Below are 18,130 nucleotides of genomic sequence, written 5' to 3'. Positions count from 1 at the left end.
TTAAACTTATCTCTTTATTCTAAAACATATCAACGACATTATTATATTACGGAATTATTTATATTATTTTTAAATTATAACTTACTGTTTAAGCCTGACAGTCAAATATTCAGTTGATATAGGTTACTCAAATATGTTAAAACGTAATGATATAAACTATATTTTTCGGAGCTTTCGTCGGTCAGGAGTCACATTTATTCGAGGGCCATGAGACCGTGCCTCACTTGCCCTTCGGGTAAAGAAGGAATAGTTTGTAGTTGAGCTCCCCCCTTGCACATACACATGCACACATGAACGTACATTCCTGGATGTGGCTTGAATCACCAATCGAAACGCATCCGTCAATCGACACGTTCACACAATTTTACAACAATAACATTATTGTTAATACATACTTTAAGATCGTAATTCCGTGCGATTCGTGTTCTCGGTTTGTTAGCGACTGAACAAGTAAATTATGGAACGAGGACATCGTGTTTTACGCTCAAAACAACACTTAAATTTCTCGGGTGATTCAAAACTCGAAATCCAAACTTATTTCTGGCACCAGGCGGCTGCAATGTGTGTCTGTAGGGACTTTTTCCGGGACCGACCTGCGTACCGTCCACGTATTTAATAATATGTTACGGTACGGCAAGTTTAAAATTTGCTTTCCGAGCCGCTGCGAACACGTGTTTGTCAATTATTATTCCCATTCTTGTATGCCGACCCGTGTCCAATTAAAATTCCTCTAATTTTACGTACAGTGACTTCTAAGACGCCAATTACGGGACTTTCTTGCGACGGACTTTCGCGAACGCGAGCAACCGGAACTGCCGGTCGCCGAAGCTGCACTTTGTGATTTATTGCGAGTACGAATATCCTTCGCTGGAATTAAATAACCCGTAAAAGATATTTACGATTGGTATAATGAGTATAAGGAGTTTCGTTGTATTTTTTGTAAAAGATGCTGCAGCGACGTTGTACAAAATATGATAACTTTGTTTATTATTAATCGATGTTCGCAATTTTTACATTTAAATGCATCCTTCTCTATTATCATTATAATACGTTTAATACGTTACAAAACGTATTAGTTTGTTAAAAAATATAAATAAAAAATAAAATATTAAATTATCAGTCAATTTTCTAATATTTATTTCGATTCAAATATATTGTAAATAATTATTTTTTAAAGCATAATTAAATGAGATAAACACAAGTTGGCAGAGTTTTTTTTGTTTTATGTTAACACAGTTCAACTGCAAGTGCAGACAAGTAATAAAAATATTGTTTTAGTGCATTTATGGCTGTTATGTGCATTCAGCTATACTACCAACATTCCATAGAAGATGTTACTGGTTACTACAAGTGAGTGCTTTTATTTTTATGTACATTATTATTTTTATTGATTATGCATATATATTTATACAAGTGTAAAACAATTCAAAATCCAATATTATTACGTGACTATAATAAACACCCAATACATTTCACTTATATAACAATCGTAATGTAATTTTCAATTCCAAGCGAAGCGAAAAAGCTATACATTTTTTTTTTCGTGAATTGTTTTATTTTTATATTTTGAAGAATACTTCTTAAGTCCATAAAAATGCTTCGAAACACGTATATAACTATCTTATTATATATATATATATATATATATATATAGGTACAAATAATTCGATTGAAAACTGTACGCTTAATATATTTCAAATATTGCAGAATTGGACATTTTTCCATTATATTTCTCATATCTGGATAAAATAGTAAAGAGACCTTATAAGTATTTTTTCCGTTGTCATTTTTAGAAATACAATTTTCACAACGCATTTTGAATCGTGTTCAATCCTGAACTTCCTAGCATGACAATAATTTGTTTTTTTCACATTTTCAATTGATCGTTATACTCGTAGGTAGGTGTGCATTATTAAAGTATTTCTGACTAGTTCTACTTCAATACGAAGAATAATAAACCGTACAAAATCATTACATCTAAAAACTTTTTTTACCGATGGTGGTACCTTACCATTTTAATACCAAGGAATTAAAATCAATTTAACCACACATGTTTCTGATTAAAATATATTTCTAAGGTCTACCGAATTTACAACACGTCTCTTTATCCACAGAATCCGGACATGGTGCTAGTACACTACCTCAACGTACCCTATCCAGATGACAACAAGTTGTCAGTGATTTCTCCGAGTCTTGCACTGTGGGCTGATCGAAAAGAATGGACGAAAGATGAACTGTTATCTCAGCTAAAACCTATGTGTAAGTGTGCCAGTATACATATCTCGTATTTCACATAAATCATTGTTGTGCCATCGTTATTTCTCTTTTTAATAAAATAATATTCTTTGAGTTCCGTTTTTTTTTCACAGTTTACGAGGAAGACCCTGACCTTAACAACGAAATGGAAGTATCGGTAAGTACTACTTGTGGTGCTTCTTACAAAATCAAATGGGGTCAACAAGCCCGCTTAATATATTATAAACACTTCTCACCGCACACTTCGTCATATGCTCCCATTTAAGTTTTAACAAAATTGAAAATATTAGAATTTATATTCATACTTTTAAATTTTTTCCCGCTCATATACGTTTTATTTATATTTTTTTATTTAAATGTAATGTATTTTCTATAGTAGGACATTAAAAAATTTGTATAAATTTTATATATACGCTAGAAAAAAAAATGTTTGGGCCGACTTTTTTTTACTAGGTCATCCGTATTATTTTTATGCTCTTTTTACCAAACATTATATCATATTATATAATTACTACAGCAAAATCAAAATTTTTAAGTTTTTTTACGCATTTATCTTCGATAGAACAAAAAATTTGTTTATTGTAAATACATCTTATGAATATTTATTGAATTAAATATACATATTAAACTGTGTATTGGGTACATTGTTGTATTATAATACGTTATAAATCAATACAGCATATTTTTATGTTTCAATGAACGAGTATTATTTAACATAATCTTTTTTAGCATACTTTTATTTTAACTAATGAAGAATTTTAATAGGTATATTGTACTTTTTATAAACAGAATAAACATTTATTAACTAAATACTAATTTAAATATAACTTTTTTCACTTAAATTATATTTTTAAACATCAACCAAAACAGTAAATAATTAATTGTATAAAATATTTTAGTAAAAGTTTTGACTATTCTTCAGGTACAAAAAAATACTCGTAAATTATATACATTTAAATACAAATAAACGAATTATTAATAAACCTTAATTATATGAAAATTTTTTCGATGTTATTTGTATTTATTTTAATGATTGAAATAAAAAATAATTTCTCTGAACTATTCCAATGGAGTTATATCCATACTAATTTAAATTAAGTTATCCTGAGAAACCAAAAAAATAAATGGAAAATGTAAATAAATGAAAACAAATTTATTTGAATAAATTATTTTATATATAAATATCAAAATAAAATCAAACCTGCATTCTTATATCAGTGTAGTTTTAAATATTTTCGATATGTTTATTAAAACAAATTGTAATTTTATTGCAAATCCGGTCAATTATAAATATTTAAATGAAGTAAAAGAATATTGAAAGTGTATCAAATTTTGATAGAACGTCAAAATAATCATAAGTTCGTAGTTCTCTACGTTCTTGTATTATTCCCTTTAAATCGATTTAAAAATTGATAAAATTAGTTTGAGAGTTTTCTTGTTCGATTATGCAATTATATACATCTTGAAGGGGATATTTAAAATCTTTACTAGATTTTTTAATGAATTTGCGACGTACTTTCGATGTAGTATAATAATATATATAATATATATTTATATATATAATATATATTTATATATATATATATATATTATATTATTCTATTTCTAAACAATATAATACGTTTTATTATTAATTTGAAGTGCCCTATGATATCTATGCGAGTGCATAAATGTGATGATCTCAATATTAATTCCATGTACATCTTCCTTCTAAGATTTCTCAGAGACGTAATTTTGAATTAGATTTGTTGCACGTTATCTATGCGATAACGTATAGAAGTTGCTTTCCGCAGTCACATTTGAGATTATAAAACTACAGTCGCATAGTTGTTAACATCCTGAATTTGCACATAGAGAAATTTGTTCTGTAGATAATGGAATGTCTCGATGTATGTTTACTAACCCAATCCATTTAACCGTGACTGTCCCATCGTATTTCTTAAATACGTTTTTAAACGTTTAAGACTAAAAAAAAAAAATTCTGCTGGGAGATGTATCCCCCATCATTCCTCCCTGCGCACGCCACTGCACGCGTCTATCGGGGAAATGTTTCACAATTTTTCGCATAAATCTAAACAATAAAATGTATACCACGATATATTGATTCAATAAATTTAAAATATTTCTGATGGATATATTACTTGTAAATATTTACTAACCAATCAACTAGATAAAGTTTCGAGGTAATAACAAATACAAATATTAACAATTGTAAAATCAATAATTTGATCTAGCAATGACATTTGTCACTCCACCGAAAACTTAAAATGGATGTGAAGAAACTATCCATCCAATAAAAAATACATTTGAATGACATATGATAGATACCATCGGATTATTAACATAAAAAGTAATCTAAAACTAAAATACAGTAGCAGATGATCACGAAGAATTTGATAGAATGGTAATCAACTTCTGCAAACTGAAACGGTGTATAAAAGTTAATCCAATTTTTTATATAAATTCAATACTGGAGGTTCCATATTATCCAAACTGTTAACATGCAAATAACATGATGGCATTGTATTAAACTTTTCAAATCTAAAATTCATCCGTCCTACACATATTTTTATATTTTAATATTTCTTTTTAAATTGATGGTGAATTTTTTGTCAATCGTGTCAACAGCGTATTTTTCCCTAGTGTTTTCGAATGATGAACATTTTGAAGACTTTAATAAACTCTTGAAACTCGTGGTTGACAATATAACCAGATAAGCCGGTTTATAGTTTGTATAACATATTTAGTTTTGATCGTAAAAAATAAATTGTATAATTATTTGGAAAACGTTACAAGTATGTGAATTCGAGAAAATTGTACGTTAATATATTTTAGAATACCAAAAAATTAATTAAAATATTAAATAATGAACTAAAATTAATATTTTAACTTAATTTTAACTGTTTACCAGTACTTACTCAACGTTACTATAACCGGTGTCCACGATGAAAATATGCAGTGTTTTTCATGTTCCCGACAAACCTAATGAATAGTTCTATTGAACTATTTACTAAGGATTTCAAGGGTTTAAGCTTTTTTTGTTATTCTTACATTGTGCCAATTTGCACTAAACATTTTTCTCGTAACATACCGATATTCAAGACGATGCAAATCATCAATAACAACCCGTCCGTTTATAGCTGTTAAAAATATGATACTATATAAACAATAATAAGCATTAAGTGTTACTGTAAATGTACGTATGTATTATATTTATATGTAACTGTATAGTGTATATTCACTACACTTTGGGCTACGATAAAAGTAAAATTAAAATTAAAATATTACAATTATTTTCAAACATTTTTTAGACTGCCGAATGTGTAGCCGCCATGGTCACGCAACTGATGGAATGGCAGAAAAATGCTAGGGCAACTCTACTGAGCCGGACGCTCGAATGCGGTTGTCCAGACTCCACATGCGCGGATGGACAGTCATGTTCGCGGCCGATAAGACGGATTTCACCATCTGACAGCAATCAGGTACTATATGCGACCCCGTGTGCTCATCAAGTTCATCAATTCTTAAACTTTTTCAAACACGAATATGTATATTTTGTTTGTTTTTTTTATTTCACAGGTATCGTCGACAACCGGAAACAGATCTCGTCCCGGAACAATGCTACTCACCAACCACCACGTGAATCCTTCTAGAACTACGATGAACACGTTAATGATCACTAACCACGTGAATAAGGTGAGCGCAACAATATAAAAAAACCATAAATGTTCGTTCGTGAGATGCACGATTTCAAATGAATGCAATACAAGCTGTAACAAGAAAAAATAAATGCGTACATTTTTCTCTAAAACGATAAAAACGAATAAATGTGATTTACAGACACAAAACGGACAGACTTCTTTGAATAATAACTTGTTGTCGGATTCTACAAGGGATTTTCGTAACCAATCACAACAACAACCACAACCGCAACAATCACAACAACAAATAATCCTCAAACACGAATGTGTAAGTTTATTGGAGTACTACATGAATATATCAAGTTTGAATTTTTTTTTTTTTTATAAGTCCAGGTATAGTAGATCATTTTAAATTTTCGACGTTAAATAAAAATTTTAATTTTGGAATTTTAGTTTCAAAGACATAAAATAGTCATATAATAAGTTAGTTAATAATATTTTTTCAAATTTTATAAACTCATAACCATATGTTTACAAATTATTTTATATTTTCGTTAGTAAAAAAAATGGTATTTATTTTAAAAATCAAAATTTGTTTGCTTAACGTTTAGTTAAGTTTTGTTAATTTTAACAAATCAATAGTAATAATGTTTTTAATTTCAAATCACCTAATCACATTGGGAAAGAAAATATTTTATATTTGTTAAACTTGTTAAACAGTTTTATAGATTATACATTTTTAATAACAATAATTTTGTTTTGTTCTAATCTATATAAATCTTACTGGTAACAATATTTTTTCTTTTATATTTTATTATTTTTTTTTTTTTTACAAGCAATAAAGTTTAATCAACGAATGAACTATAGTTAATTTATTACCAACTTATCTGTTAATTAAATCGCGTTGTTCAAATAATTTTCAAAAGTAAAACAATTCGAAATGTTTTGATTTTTCTCTTTTAGAGAGATAACAATCAAATTTTAAACAATCGGCAATCAACAATCAACGTGGCTAACAATAATCACATTCCCACTACAATGATATCGTATAAACCTCAAGGCGCTGATGAAGTGATCCACATATACACGGAAAAACAACCGTATCACTCTTCTCCGAACCAGAATGAACACGTACATTTGTTCCACGGGCAAGAACACCTCAAATCACAGTCGGACTCCGTTAAGTCCGAATTTTACAACGTAACTTTGGATTTGTCAAACGACGATATACAACAGACGCTTTCGGCCAACATGCCAGTTTCGTGTGCTAATGCCGACCATCTTTTAAGGTAAAAACGATTTCATCGGAATAACACTTGTTATGTGGGCGCTCAGTACGCCTAACCGGTCTTTAGTATAGATAAACACTGTATTTACAATATACCTAGAGTCTAGACAAACCTCTAAATGTTGTACAGAGTTACTAAGACCATATTTTTGTTACATTTTTTATGTTTCTGTTATGGAACGTTACGTATAAATCGTTAATCATAATATGTAGCTGTTTACTGTACACACATTATTTCATGTGCAGATTGGACGATGATCGAGACAACAAGAACTTAGACGGTACCGGAGACGACGTGTTCGTGAGTCTAGACGCTTTCGACATGCTTACCGACTTTCAAGAGCTCGATATATTAGAACACGCTACACAGCAAGCATCCAGTACGTACTCGATGTTGTTTAGATTTTGAAATTTTATTTCAATTTATTTAGTAATAGTCATTTAGTTCTCGACAATATCTATACGTTCGTAGGTCTGGTCACGGACATTGTAACGAATTCCGGAGATTTACAGCCCCACGGACAGGCACAGTTAGATATAGACGTATTACAAATAACAGACTACTGTCCCGAATGGGCATTCCCCGAGGTTTGTCAAGATCTTCTAATTTTGACGAATTTATTAAACAACCGCTTGCTTATAGGGAGGTGTTAAAGTACTGATCACGGGCCCTTGGTATTCTTCCTCGTCGTACACTGTTATGTTCGATACGATTTCAGTCCCGAGCACTTTGATCCAAGGAGGTGTTCTGCGATGTTATTGTCCAGGTAAATGCATTCATATCAATATTTATGTACGCGGTAATTTAAGCTGCATAGTGAATTTGAGGTATTGATAGTTCACAAAAATAAAACATAACGCAATGAGTAGATTATAAAATTAATATATTCAAAAATATAAGCCAAACCCACCGTAAAGTTGTATTTTATTAAAATAAAAAAACAAGTCAACACTTAATTAATTATTCAACGCATTTTAATTACGATATGTTCATTAAAGTTAACAGAAAATAGGCCCAAAAGAACATTCACTAGTAGTTTCATAATGATTCCTTTTTTCCCATTGCTTGTGTTAAAATATAAACAGAAATTCGTTACCAGTTAAATTAAATATGAATTATACAGCAATATGGTAAAAGATATACCAATATAGTAAACTCGATTTCTTATAACTTGAAAAAATCTTACTTAATCGATGCAATTTATTGCAGTCCTAAACTATATGTTTACATAAATATGAATTTGTTGCTATAGCTCATGATATAGGAACTGTTACATTACAAGTGGTAGTCGATGGCAGACCCATATCGACCACTGCTATATTTGAATATCGTCAGCACGAATTCCCCCTAACTATATCATCATTGTCAATGCCACATGCACCGTCACTACTCAAATTTCATCTGCTTCAAAAACTTGACACCCTCGAAGATTACTTACAGCCCAACAGTCAACAAGCAGACCATCCTTTAGTATGCATGATTTGTATCTATTAAGCCAACACGAGTTACATTTTTTCTTTTCTCTCTTGATTTTCTAGAAAGAAAATATCGTCATGTTTAGTAAGCCCAACTTTGAAGACCACCTTGTAAATTACTGTGAAAAAATGAAACAATTTTCGTGGAAATCTGAATCCGAATGTAACGTTAAACATTTGGACACGGAAACTACTATATTACATATGGCAGCTTTTCTGGGATATTCTAAGTGAGTTAAAAACGATATTTGTTATAATCAACATAATTGTATTCAAATGTTTTTATTTATTCGATTAACATATTTAGACTCGTGTGCATTCTTCTTCAATGGAAATTAGAAAATGTGTCAATGTTTTTGGAAATGGAAGTCAATGTTTCGAAACAAGACCGCGAAGGATATACACCTTTGGTAATATATTAAAAATAACCCATCGCTTAAGTGATGATTACAAATTAAAATGTAATTTTCATAGATGTGGGCCTGTAAGAAAGGACACAAAGATACGGCAATTTTACTCTGTCAGTGGTATCAAACTATTCAAAGCTCTAATGAAAATTTTAATCAAGAATATAACCAGCCCGACATTTTAGAATCCGTTCACCAATGTATGCAGTAGAATCAATTTTCTCATATTTAAATATATTTTGTTTTATTTTTTTATGGCTTAAATATTTTTGTTTGTAATGATTATAGATTTTAATGATTTCAATCAAAATCAATACTATACTACTGACAATTTAAACAATGATTCGTTTTTGAAACCTGATGGGTATGGAATAAAATGTTAAATATCTTAAACCCAATTCGTAATGTATTCGTGTTTAACAATTATTTCAGTGATATAAAAAAAGAAATCAGTCAAAAGTTTGAAGAGCCGTACAATTCAACAGCATCTCCCAATAGATCTATTACCATATCATGTAAGATTTATTTTAAACAATATTTTGTTTTGAAAAAAAAAATTGTCAATTTAAATTGCATTGATACTATAGGTTTGAAAGAAGCAGACAAACCATGCAAAAATGAAGAAATCAGAATTCAAGAAACCCAAGGGTCCAAAAGACCACTTCCAAACAGTTTTTTTCAAATGGATGATTACTACGACCAATTTCACAAGCCTACGGTTTACTTTCCATCTGATCAAAAGTAAATAAAATTTAACCATACTAATGTATTACATTTCATACGTTTGAAAATATTAAGTGTCAAACAAATAACTATTTTTTTTAATAACTACACACCTTCATGTATTAAGGTTTCAAAAGAGTTTGTTTCTACCATTACAATCTCCGACGTCTGACAGTGGAAATTCGTCAGAAAAGTCACCGGTTCTTACGAAGTCTGATTTTATAATTTGTAAGTATTTTATTAATCTATTGATTCGTTATTCTTTTTAATATAATCTATTATATTAAATATTAGACCTTAAAATTTCGCTTTCAGCAGTATATTATAAAATACTATAAAATGAATTTACTTGTATATATATATATATATATATATATATATATATATATATATATATATATATATATATATATTATATACACATTATTTTATATTATTATTATTGTCGTAAAATCGACATTTAGAAGAAATGTATATGTATACGTAGGAGAAGTAAATATGTTTTTGACGTATATTTATATTTATTATTATATTATTACTTTTAACCGCTATAATTACAAATGTATTTAATTGTCACACGTTGACAAGATCGTTATGTACGAATAGCTGTATTATTTGTAGAGTAATATTATTATTATTTGAAATTAGGCATATACTAGGTCCTATACTACGCCATAACATAATATGTAGATGAAAATATAAAATTAGTTACAGTTGAGTCGAAAATTGACAATATTTACTATTCGAGTTCCGAAATCATATCACAAAACATTTATACTATATTATATTACGTATATAAAAGTACTGTGTGTTAGTCTTTGGTTTTTGTTGTTTATCTTATTTTTTATTTCTCCGTCGTTAATAGGGTTTGTTATGTGATTCGACACACCACTTTAATGGAACGTGTAAAGTGACGACTGCCGAACTACTAATAGGACTCCAGATGGTTTTTTTTTTTTTACATTTTTTTATGCGTTCGATAGCTTTTATTTTTATTAGCTTGTTACGGTAGAATTTGATTGGCTGACCGTTAGGCATGGTAACCGCGCAGGCCGATGGACCGGCGGACGGCGCTGTGGGTAGTGAAAACAATGGCAATGGTAACACGCGATCAGGCGAACGTCAAAATGATGCACAAATCGAAGACGCTGTTCAAACGCCCAAAAATCTCGCGGAACATGGTATGAACTACACTAGCATATTATACTGTGTTACTATTTTAATCGTATTGCATACGTATGAGACGTTTTTTTTCTCGCCAAACGTATGCAATCACATATCTCTGTACGGGAAATATTCGTGATTTTCATCCATCGCCTTTTGTTCGACTCTCAGCCACATATATCCTCGATGTTTTCATAACAGCTATATAATTACTAAAATTTTCCTTTCTTACCTGTCATAGAACGGTAGAAATGTTAAATTATTTAGGTTCCCGATGATTTCACTTTCTGAAAATGTTGATGATATCGAACTTTCCAAAATATACTTTTACCGTCGAAACTTTGAATTATATTACGTATATTTTTAACGATTGAATCAATAATATTGCCATTTCCCGACCATTCCAAACTGCAGTTCAAACATTACAGTTTTACCCTAACAATTTTGATCCACATCTTGCTTATGTGGATAGGTTGGTTTAGTGGAGTTTGTCCATGAGTTAGTTTAGGTTTGCTCCGCCATCGCATACATAGTTATATTATACATACACATTTTCAGAAATATATCGTTCGAGTTTATAATAAATATTATTCAGAACGTAATTTAAAACAATGATAATATTGATAATAACTTAACATATAACAGTGAAGGATACGAATAATATAATTATAGAAAACATCGAATGATGTGTTTTTAAATGTCTTTATAAAAATGACGAACGTTTCCCGAGGCATAGCCAAGTTAATTTAAAACAATCACCACTCATACATTATATATTATAAATATATGAATATGTAAAAGTTATAAACATGCACATACATTTATACAAAATATACGTATATAATATATGTTATATATTTTTATACGTGTGTAGATATAATATAATACCATTAATTTTTTCGCAATTCATATTATTTAATCATTAGACGTTTTTATTTTCTTTATATAAATATATATTATATATATTATCATTAAATTGCACTAGGTTTTCGATACGATTTTTTTTTTGATTGACTTTTTAGAGTAGAAAATATTTTTAAGCGTAGATGTATAGTTAGCAGTTGTTATTCATAGCGATAATAAATTGTTATAATAATAATGTATCTACGATTTACATATAAGTATAAAAATGTCGGAGTTACTGGGTGAGTACATTGATTATATCAATTCAGAAAGCATTACAAACATAATTCAATTGATTTCTAAACCTTATAGATGAATCAGTGGTGTAATTTTGTTTCACAGGGGAGCAAGATGTACGTGTTTTGACGTTAGCTGAACAGTTTATAGCAGCTATGCCTGATCATATAAAGGTAATATAATAATATAATAAGGTATACCATAACAATAACCGTAAACTATATAAATCAAATAAATTGCATTCCAATTATACGTACGTGGGATTTATTGTCATATTAATTATAGACTATATTAACGACGAGTACAAACTTTCAAACTAAAGTTGTTTCGGCAAGTCACATCGTGATAGAAATAAAACGACTAGTACATTTACTATAGTTTATCGCTATTCAGATAATGTGAAAGGGTGTGCATTGGACTGTGTTTATATGGGGGAGAAGTCTTTCGTAAAAAGCCGCAATTCTGGTGTTATCGATACACTCTATTCCGGAGGGAATGTATAGTTCACTCCCTGCAGGTGGTTTACATTACGTGACGTATACACAGGATCTCGAACCTGACCTTCGTTATTATGTAACCGTTAGCCTTGCACTGAAGGGTTCCTTGTCATCCACTTACAATATGCTCACGAAATAACGAAATCGTACATTTAATTTTATCATTTTTACTGTTCATAGTTATTACTATAACTTGTTTTATTTTTTGTTTTCTAGAATGAAAACGGATCACATGGTAAAATTATAGATTCATCAATTTCAATGGACGTTACTGATGACCCTCCGTCATCCGTGTCGTCATGTTGTTTTGATGCCAACTCTGAAATAAATACAGAATTCAACGAACACGTTTATCGTTATCGGTAACATAATATTAAAATAAATTCTTAATGCTTTTATAATAAAATCGTAAGCCCGTCCAAATATACGTATACAAGACAAATGCGTTCTCTTGTTTTTTTTAAGACTAAGTCGAAATAATTTTTCAGGCAAAAAGAACGTGAAATAGAAACACCAACGTCTAGCACGAGTTTAAGTTTAAGTCCAGTTTCCAGCGCATCACAGTGCTCACCAGCGTCACCACCACCCAATGCTGCAGATTTATGTGAATTTCTTCACGCTTCGTCGAACAATCAATATTTCGAAAAAAACTTTTCTAATCTTACATTATCCGGTATGTATCTATTATAATTATTATTTAACCAAAAAAAGAAAACAATGCATTCAATCGATTACATATTCTAAACCGTTTCTACAGATTATGAACAACGTGAGTTATACGAGGCAGCTAAAACGATTCAAAAAGCATACAGGACGTATAAAAAAAAAGAAGAAGACAAAGAAATTTCAGCCGCTTCGGTCATACAAAATTACTATCGTCGTTACAAACAGGTAAACAAGAAGTTGGATTTAAATAAACATAAAAATATTAAACGTGAACATAATTTTCCAGTCAAAAATATTTAAGCAATGGTGTATTATATACTATGAATAACAATGTAATAATGTTCATTGTTTGGTATAGTTAAAAATTTAACAAACTGTAGAGTAAATGTTTATTTAATAATACAAAATACAATTTAAATTTATTTTTCTCTAGTACGCGTACTATAAACAAATGACAAAAGCTGCAGTTCTAATTCAAAATCAATACCGTTTATACAGAAGACATAAACGATTCAAAAAAGAAGTTCCTCATTACGCTAATAATACATTCACAGTCATCAAGTAAATATTATATACCATCAACTTTTAATAAATTTTTTACTAATTAAAATTATAGTGCTGAATCGTTTAATTTTATCACATTATTATACATTATATTTATATGTATTAAATTATAATCTTTATGTAATTGGGTTATTACCCGTAAATAAATAAATACTAATAATAATAATAATAATAATAATAATGATACATTCAAATACAAATTGTAACAATAAAATTTCAATATGTTTATGTGATTTTGAATCGTTTGATTACTAGTTATAAATTATTTTTTTCACCACAATTAATTCAAATTTATTTTGAACTTGTAAATTTAGAAAAAATCAGACTCAAAAGCGCCAAAACCAAGCAGCTCGAAAAATTCAACAATTTATGAGACAATCCAAGAACAGGTACATGTAGTACTTTTTAGTTTTTTCACATATTTTCATAATTTGCTATTGCGTTTTATCTATAGTAGAATAAATATAAATAATATAATATATTTAAATGTGTTTGCAAATAATTGTTAACATGAAACTATATAAATAAATTGTTTATTTACAGTACGTCTCCTCCTGTCTCTGTAAGTTACCTTGTTTATTGATAAAAATTAAATGAACATAAAATGTGTACGTAGCTAAAGATTTTCGATTTCACGGTTGACTTCACGTACTTAACATGTATTAAATTTAAATTCGATAAATTATAATTGCATTCGACTTAATTGCTGAGATGGAAAACGATGTTTATGCGAGAATCATTCATATTTATTTAAATTTGCGAGTGTTTTTAATAACCCTTCAAGTTTTTTAACTTAATAGTAAGTGATAAGTCAACCCGATAATCCGTTTTAAATCATTTCTTAGTCGACCATATACGTCATAGTTATTTCCACGTTTTTCTCGGACTTGGAAATATATTTTTGAAAATATATTTATCTTACAAATCGATGATATTCCGATTACATTTCAGATTAATGGCCGTTCTTTTGGATCTCGTAAGCGGGAAGCTAACAACAGTCATAATATGAAATATCCACCGACAAAAGTGGCCCAGTATACGACACTCAATTGAAAATATCACGTATAAAATGATTAATCGTAGAGTTTTGAACAATTAGTTTTTTTGTTTATTATTATTATTATTATTATTATTATTATTATTATTATTACTATTATTATTATTATCGGTATTTTCATAAGTTATTAATAGTTTTCTTCCTTTAGTTGAAGATGATAATAATGCATTGTTTTATTGAGCACCAGAGCTTACCAATAATTTTTACAATTAAAATGCGAAACGAGAAAATATAATTATTACTTATATTATACATAACATAATAATAAATACCTATATTATTGTTTATGTGTTCTATTTTGCTGCTAATATGATAAAAACCGTCCCAGTTTGTTTTAAAACAATAGTGACAGCGATCCAACCCAAACAATATATTATTATTACTCAGCGAAAGTATAGGATTGTTGCTCCTCGTAGTCATCGTCGTATCAATGCCCACATCATAATATCACCCTATGCCTACATTTCTCATAATTTAATGTAATCTAGTTTTTCCCTACTCGATTACACTTCAAACATAAATATTATTTTATTTACAATTGTATTACGTAGTGATCATATGTGTCCGCTCTCGCGCACGAATACTCGGTCGACATGGACATTTGTATACGCGATGGTACTTCGAAACGGATACAATAATATTATTATTAGACGTATTGATTTGTACCGGGGAAGATGTCCGTCATCATTGCCCGAGCTTACGCAAACAATAACAATTTGTTCCTAATAGGTCATCATTGGGGTAACATGTATACGAATCAAGCTCCGACCGAGTGCAGTAAAACATTTTTAGCGAGTGTACGGCATAAAATAATTATAAACATTCAATCGGAAACGGGTTTTTTCTCTACACAATCGGTGTGTAATAAAATATAATAGTGACAGAGATCAGGCTAGACATGCAGTTGTACGTAGCGTAACGATTCGACTTTTGTCTTGAAACCGTGAACCATTTACTTCGCTTGAGGAAGAAAGATTGGTCTTAATATTTAATTAATATAATATTACCGGTTCCGTCGTTATTTTTGTCGAACAATCAATTTGACGTCATAATAAAATTGTTCTACAATTTTAATATTAGTTTTGTGCTAGGATTCTGCCTAGTATAAGAAATAAATAATTTTTCTATAGCTATAACTCCATTATGCAATCACATCTGTTCTACAAGTCTACACTTATAATATGAAACACGTTAATTTAGTGAACTTTTTAATTGTAAAGTATATTCGCTAAAAAACTTGTTAAAATGTTAAATGTTAAAAACAAACGTAATTTATAAAAAAAATGTTTACATATTTTTTGGCTTCTCGACGATCTTCAAATTTTCCATTGAAAATAGTTGATTCATGTTTTAAAAATGTAGACTATCGATATCTTTATGACAGTTACCATTCGAAGTTTTAAAATGTAATCTTCATTGAATAATTTTTTTCTTCGTATATTCTTTCATATATATATATTTTATATAAACAATAGTCTAGTGATTAATATTTTTAGTGGCGAAATAATTGTAATCCATCGCTCTATTGGATATCCATTCAGAGTTTTAATAGATACAAATTTACTGTATATCATTTGTATAACAATATCTGTATAACTCGTAGTAAGAAAAATATTCAACAAAATAATCCTAAATCGTCCATGTATATTAATAGTATTTTGTAACCTATTTATGCCGTTGCATAAATACTGTCTCGTTTTCGCACTGCTCTAGAGCTCGACTAGCTGTCAGTCCATCAGCCCTCAAACAATAAAACTGAATTAAATTATTAGCCAGTATATAACAATAGTCTTATGATTTAATAATCAATGATTTAAATAAACAACACAGCTATGAGTAAGAAATACGATTTGTATTCATACGTCTGTTTTTTTGTACTACAACGCAGATAGGTTAAACTTTTTACAATACATTTATAACAATAGAAGTATTTATGAAAACGGCAAAATCTTTTATTTACATTATTCTCCAATTTATTTTCCCGCATGTCTCTAAATGGAACGTCTGCAACGATCAAACAGTCAGAGCATATTAAAAACCGTAATCACGTAATTTTCCGACCATTATAAACAATGGAAATTCCGAGGTTAATTAATATTGTGTATTTGACACTAAAGCAAACAGTTTAGTGAGACCTTTAGAGAAACTGCTATAATATATCTGACGACAAACAATTTAATACAAACTAACACGATATAGAAAAATGTATGTATAATCTTCCTTTTTTCTAATTAATCATTGGATCTTGTATCCGTATTATTTTTCTTACTATATACCACATTGATTCGAATTTAAAAATAATTATATTTTTTCGAAGCACTTGTGTCTTATATTAAATAGTCTTTATGAATTAAATTTCAATATTTTATATCAATTCTTAACATTTCTAAAGAATACATTATTATGGCCATACATGTTCTTTCTTTGTTCATTCTTTAATTATATTTCGCTATTTTATTTTTTAATAGACGTCTCTGGGTACTTATTTTTCTAGTTATATGATTAATGTAACTTAATACGTCCGATAATAATTATTTACGTACTTATACGATTTTTTTAGTGCTGCTCAATTTTAATAACAATAAGTTTTTTTTTTATTATTATTATTATATTCGTGTTTAATATTGTTAAAAATTATTTAATGTATTATTATATAACGATTATCATAATACTATTAATATATATTATTATTTTACTACATAGCATTATGAACTCGAATTTAAGCATTTATTTGAAAACTCTTAGAGTTTCATTTTATTGATTTATAAACTACTATTGTTTTATTTGATTATGTCTTTATATATAATAAACTTTTTTCTCTCGAGTCCAAAATCTTAGTGTTTCGATATTATATTTTATGGCATATTTTGGTTTAATAAATTTATGTAAGTTAAAAATATTTATAGTTTTTTGTCATTATTTGTTCTTCCAACACATTTAGTTTAATGTCTAGAACATTAAGAATCCAAAAAGTATCATATGTGTAAAAATATATTTGGATAACTCGAAGACTATAATGTATGGTTTAGTGCAACTGTAGTCATATCATATAAAATGTAATCAACAATTAAATTAAACCGTATTAACAACATGATTAGTATTAAGTCCATAAATTCGAATTAAAAACATCAGAAATAATTTTATAGATAAGAACACGAGAAAAACGAGAAAAACTATTCTGCCAACATAGGTGAAAATAGTGATACTTTTTTCACATTAATCATTGTTTTTTAATATGTTACCGTTTTCCT

General features: G+C 28.9%; 1 protein-coding gene across 3 annotated transcripts in view; it reads left to right on the top strand.

Annotated features, from left to right (window-relative positions):
- Window positions 1–14,956, top strand: part of LOC112681873 (calmodulin-binding transcription activator 1) — a 77,567-nt gene extending 62,611 nt beyond the window's left edge. Inside the window, exons 6-32 of one of the 3 annotated variants that reach the window (XM_025552205.1) lie at window positions 1,279–1,350; window positions 2,115–2,259; window positions 2,370–2,413; window positions 5,568–5,738; window positions 5,836–5,952; window positions 6,097–6,225; window positions 6,861–7,186; window positions 7,432–7,565; window positions 7,658–7,773; window positions 7,829–7,952; window positions 8,439–8,656; window positions 8,725–8,891; window positions 8,969–9,071; window positions 9,136–9,268; window positions 9,357–9,432; window positions 9,501–9,583; window positions 9,656–9,809; window positions 9,919–10,019; window positions 10,826–10,972; window positions 12,201–12,268; window positions 12,809–12,954; window positions 13,081–13,265; window positions 13,350–13,483; window positions 13,692–13,819; window positions 14,137–14,211; window positions 14,366–14,384; window positions 14,774–14,956. In XM_025552205.1, coding sequence (XP_025407990.1) covers window positions 1,279–1,350; window positions 2,115–2,259; window positions 2,370–2,413; window positions 5,568–5,738; window positions 5,836–5,952; window positions 6,097–6,225; window positions 6,861–7,186; window positions 7,432–7,565; window positions 7,658–7,773; window positions 7,829–7,952; window positions 8,439–8,656; window positions 8,725–8,891; window positions 8,969–9,071; window positions 9,136–9,268; window positions 9,357–9,432; window positions 9,501–9,583; window positions 9,656–9,809; window positions 9,919–10,019; window positions 10,826–10,972; window positions 12,201–12,268; window positions 12,809–12,954; window positions 13,081–13,265; window positions 13,350–13,483; window positions 13,692–13,819; window positions 14,137–14,211; window positions 14,366–14,384; window positions 14,774–14,875 — 3,417 coding nt within the window. In that variant the 3' untranslated portion in view covers window positions 14,876–14,956. The remainder of the gene's footprint in view (window positions 1–1,278; window positions 1,351–2,114; window positions 2,260–2,369; window positions 2,414–5,567; window positions 5,739–5,835; window positions 5,953–6,096; window positions 6,226–6,860; window positions 7,187–7,431; window positions 7,566–7,657; window positions 7,774–7,828; window positions 7,953–8,438; window positions 8,657–8,724; window positions 8,892–8,968; window positions 9,072–9,135; window positions 9,269–9,356; window positions 9,433–9,500; window positions 9,584–9,655; window positions 9,810–9,918; window positions 10,020–10,825; window positions 10,973–12,200; window positions 12,269–12,808; window positions 12,955–13,080; window positions 13,266–13,349; window positions 13,484–13,691; window positions 13,820–14,136; window positions 14,212–14,365; window positions 14,385–14,773) is intronic. The other 2 variants (XM_025552207.1, XM_025552206.1) reach the window with 2 other exon arrangements.
- The last annotated feature ends 3,174 nt before the right edge of the window (window positions 14,957–18,130 follow it).

Source organism: Sipha flava, unplaced genomic scaffold (genome assembly GCF_003268045.1).
Source record: "Sipha flava isolate LNK unplaced genomic scaffold, YSA_version1 198_pilon_pilon, whole genome shotgun sequence".
Taxonomy (NCBI): Eukaryota; Metazoa; Arthropoda; class Insecta; order Hemiptera; family Aphididae; genus Sipha; species Sipha flava.
The sequence above is the reverse complement of the archived record's forward strand: the minus strand, read 5'-3'. Positions and strand labels throughout refer to the sequence as shown.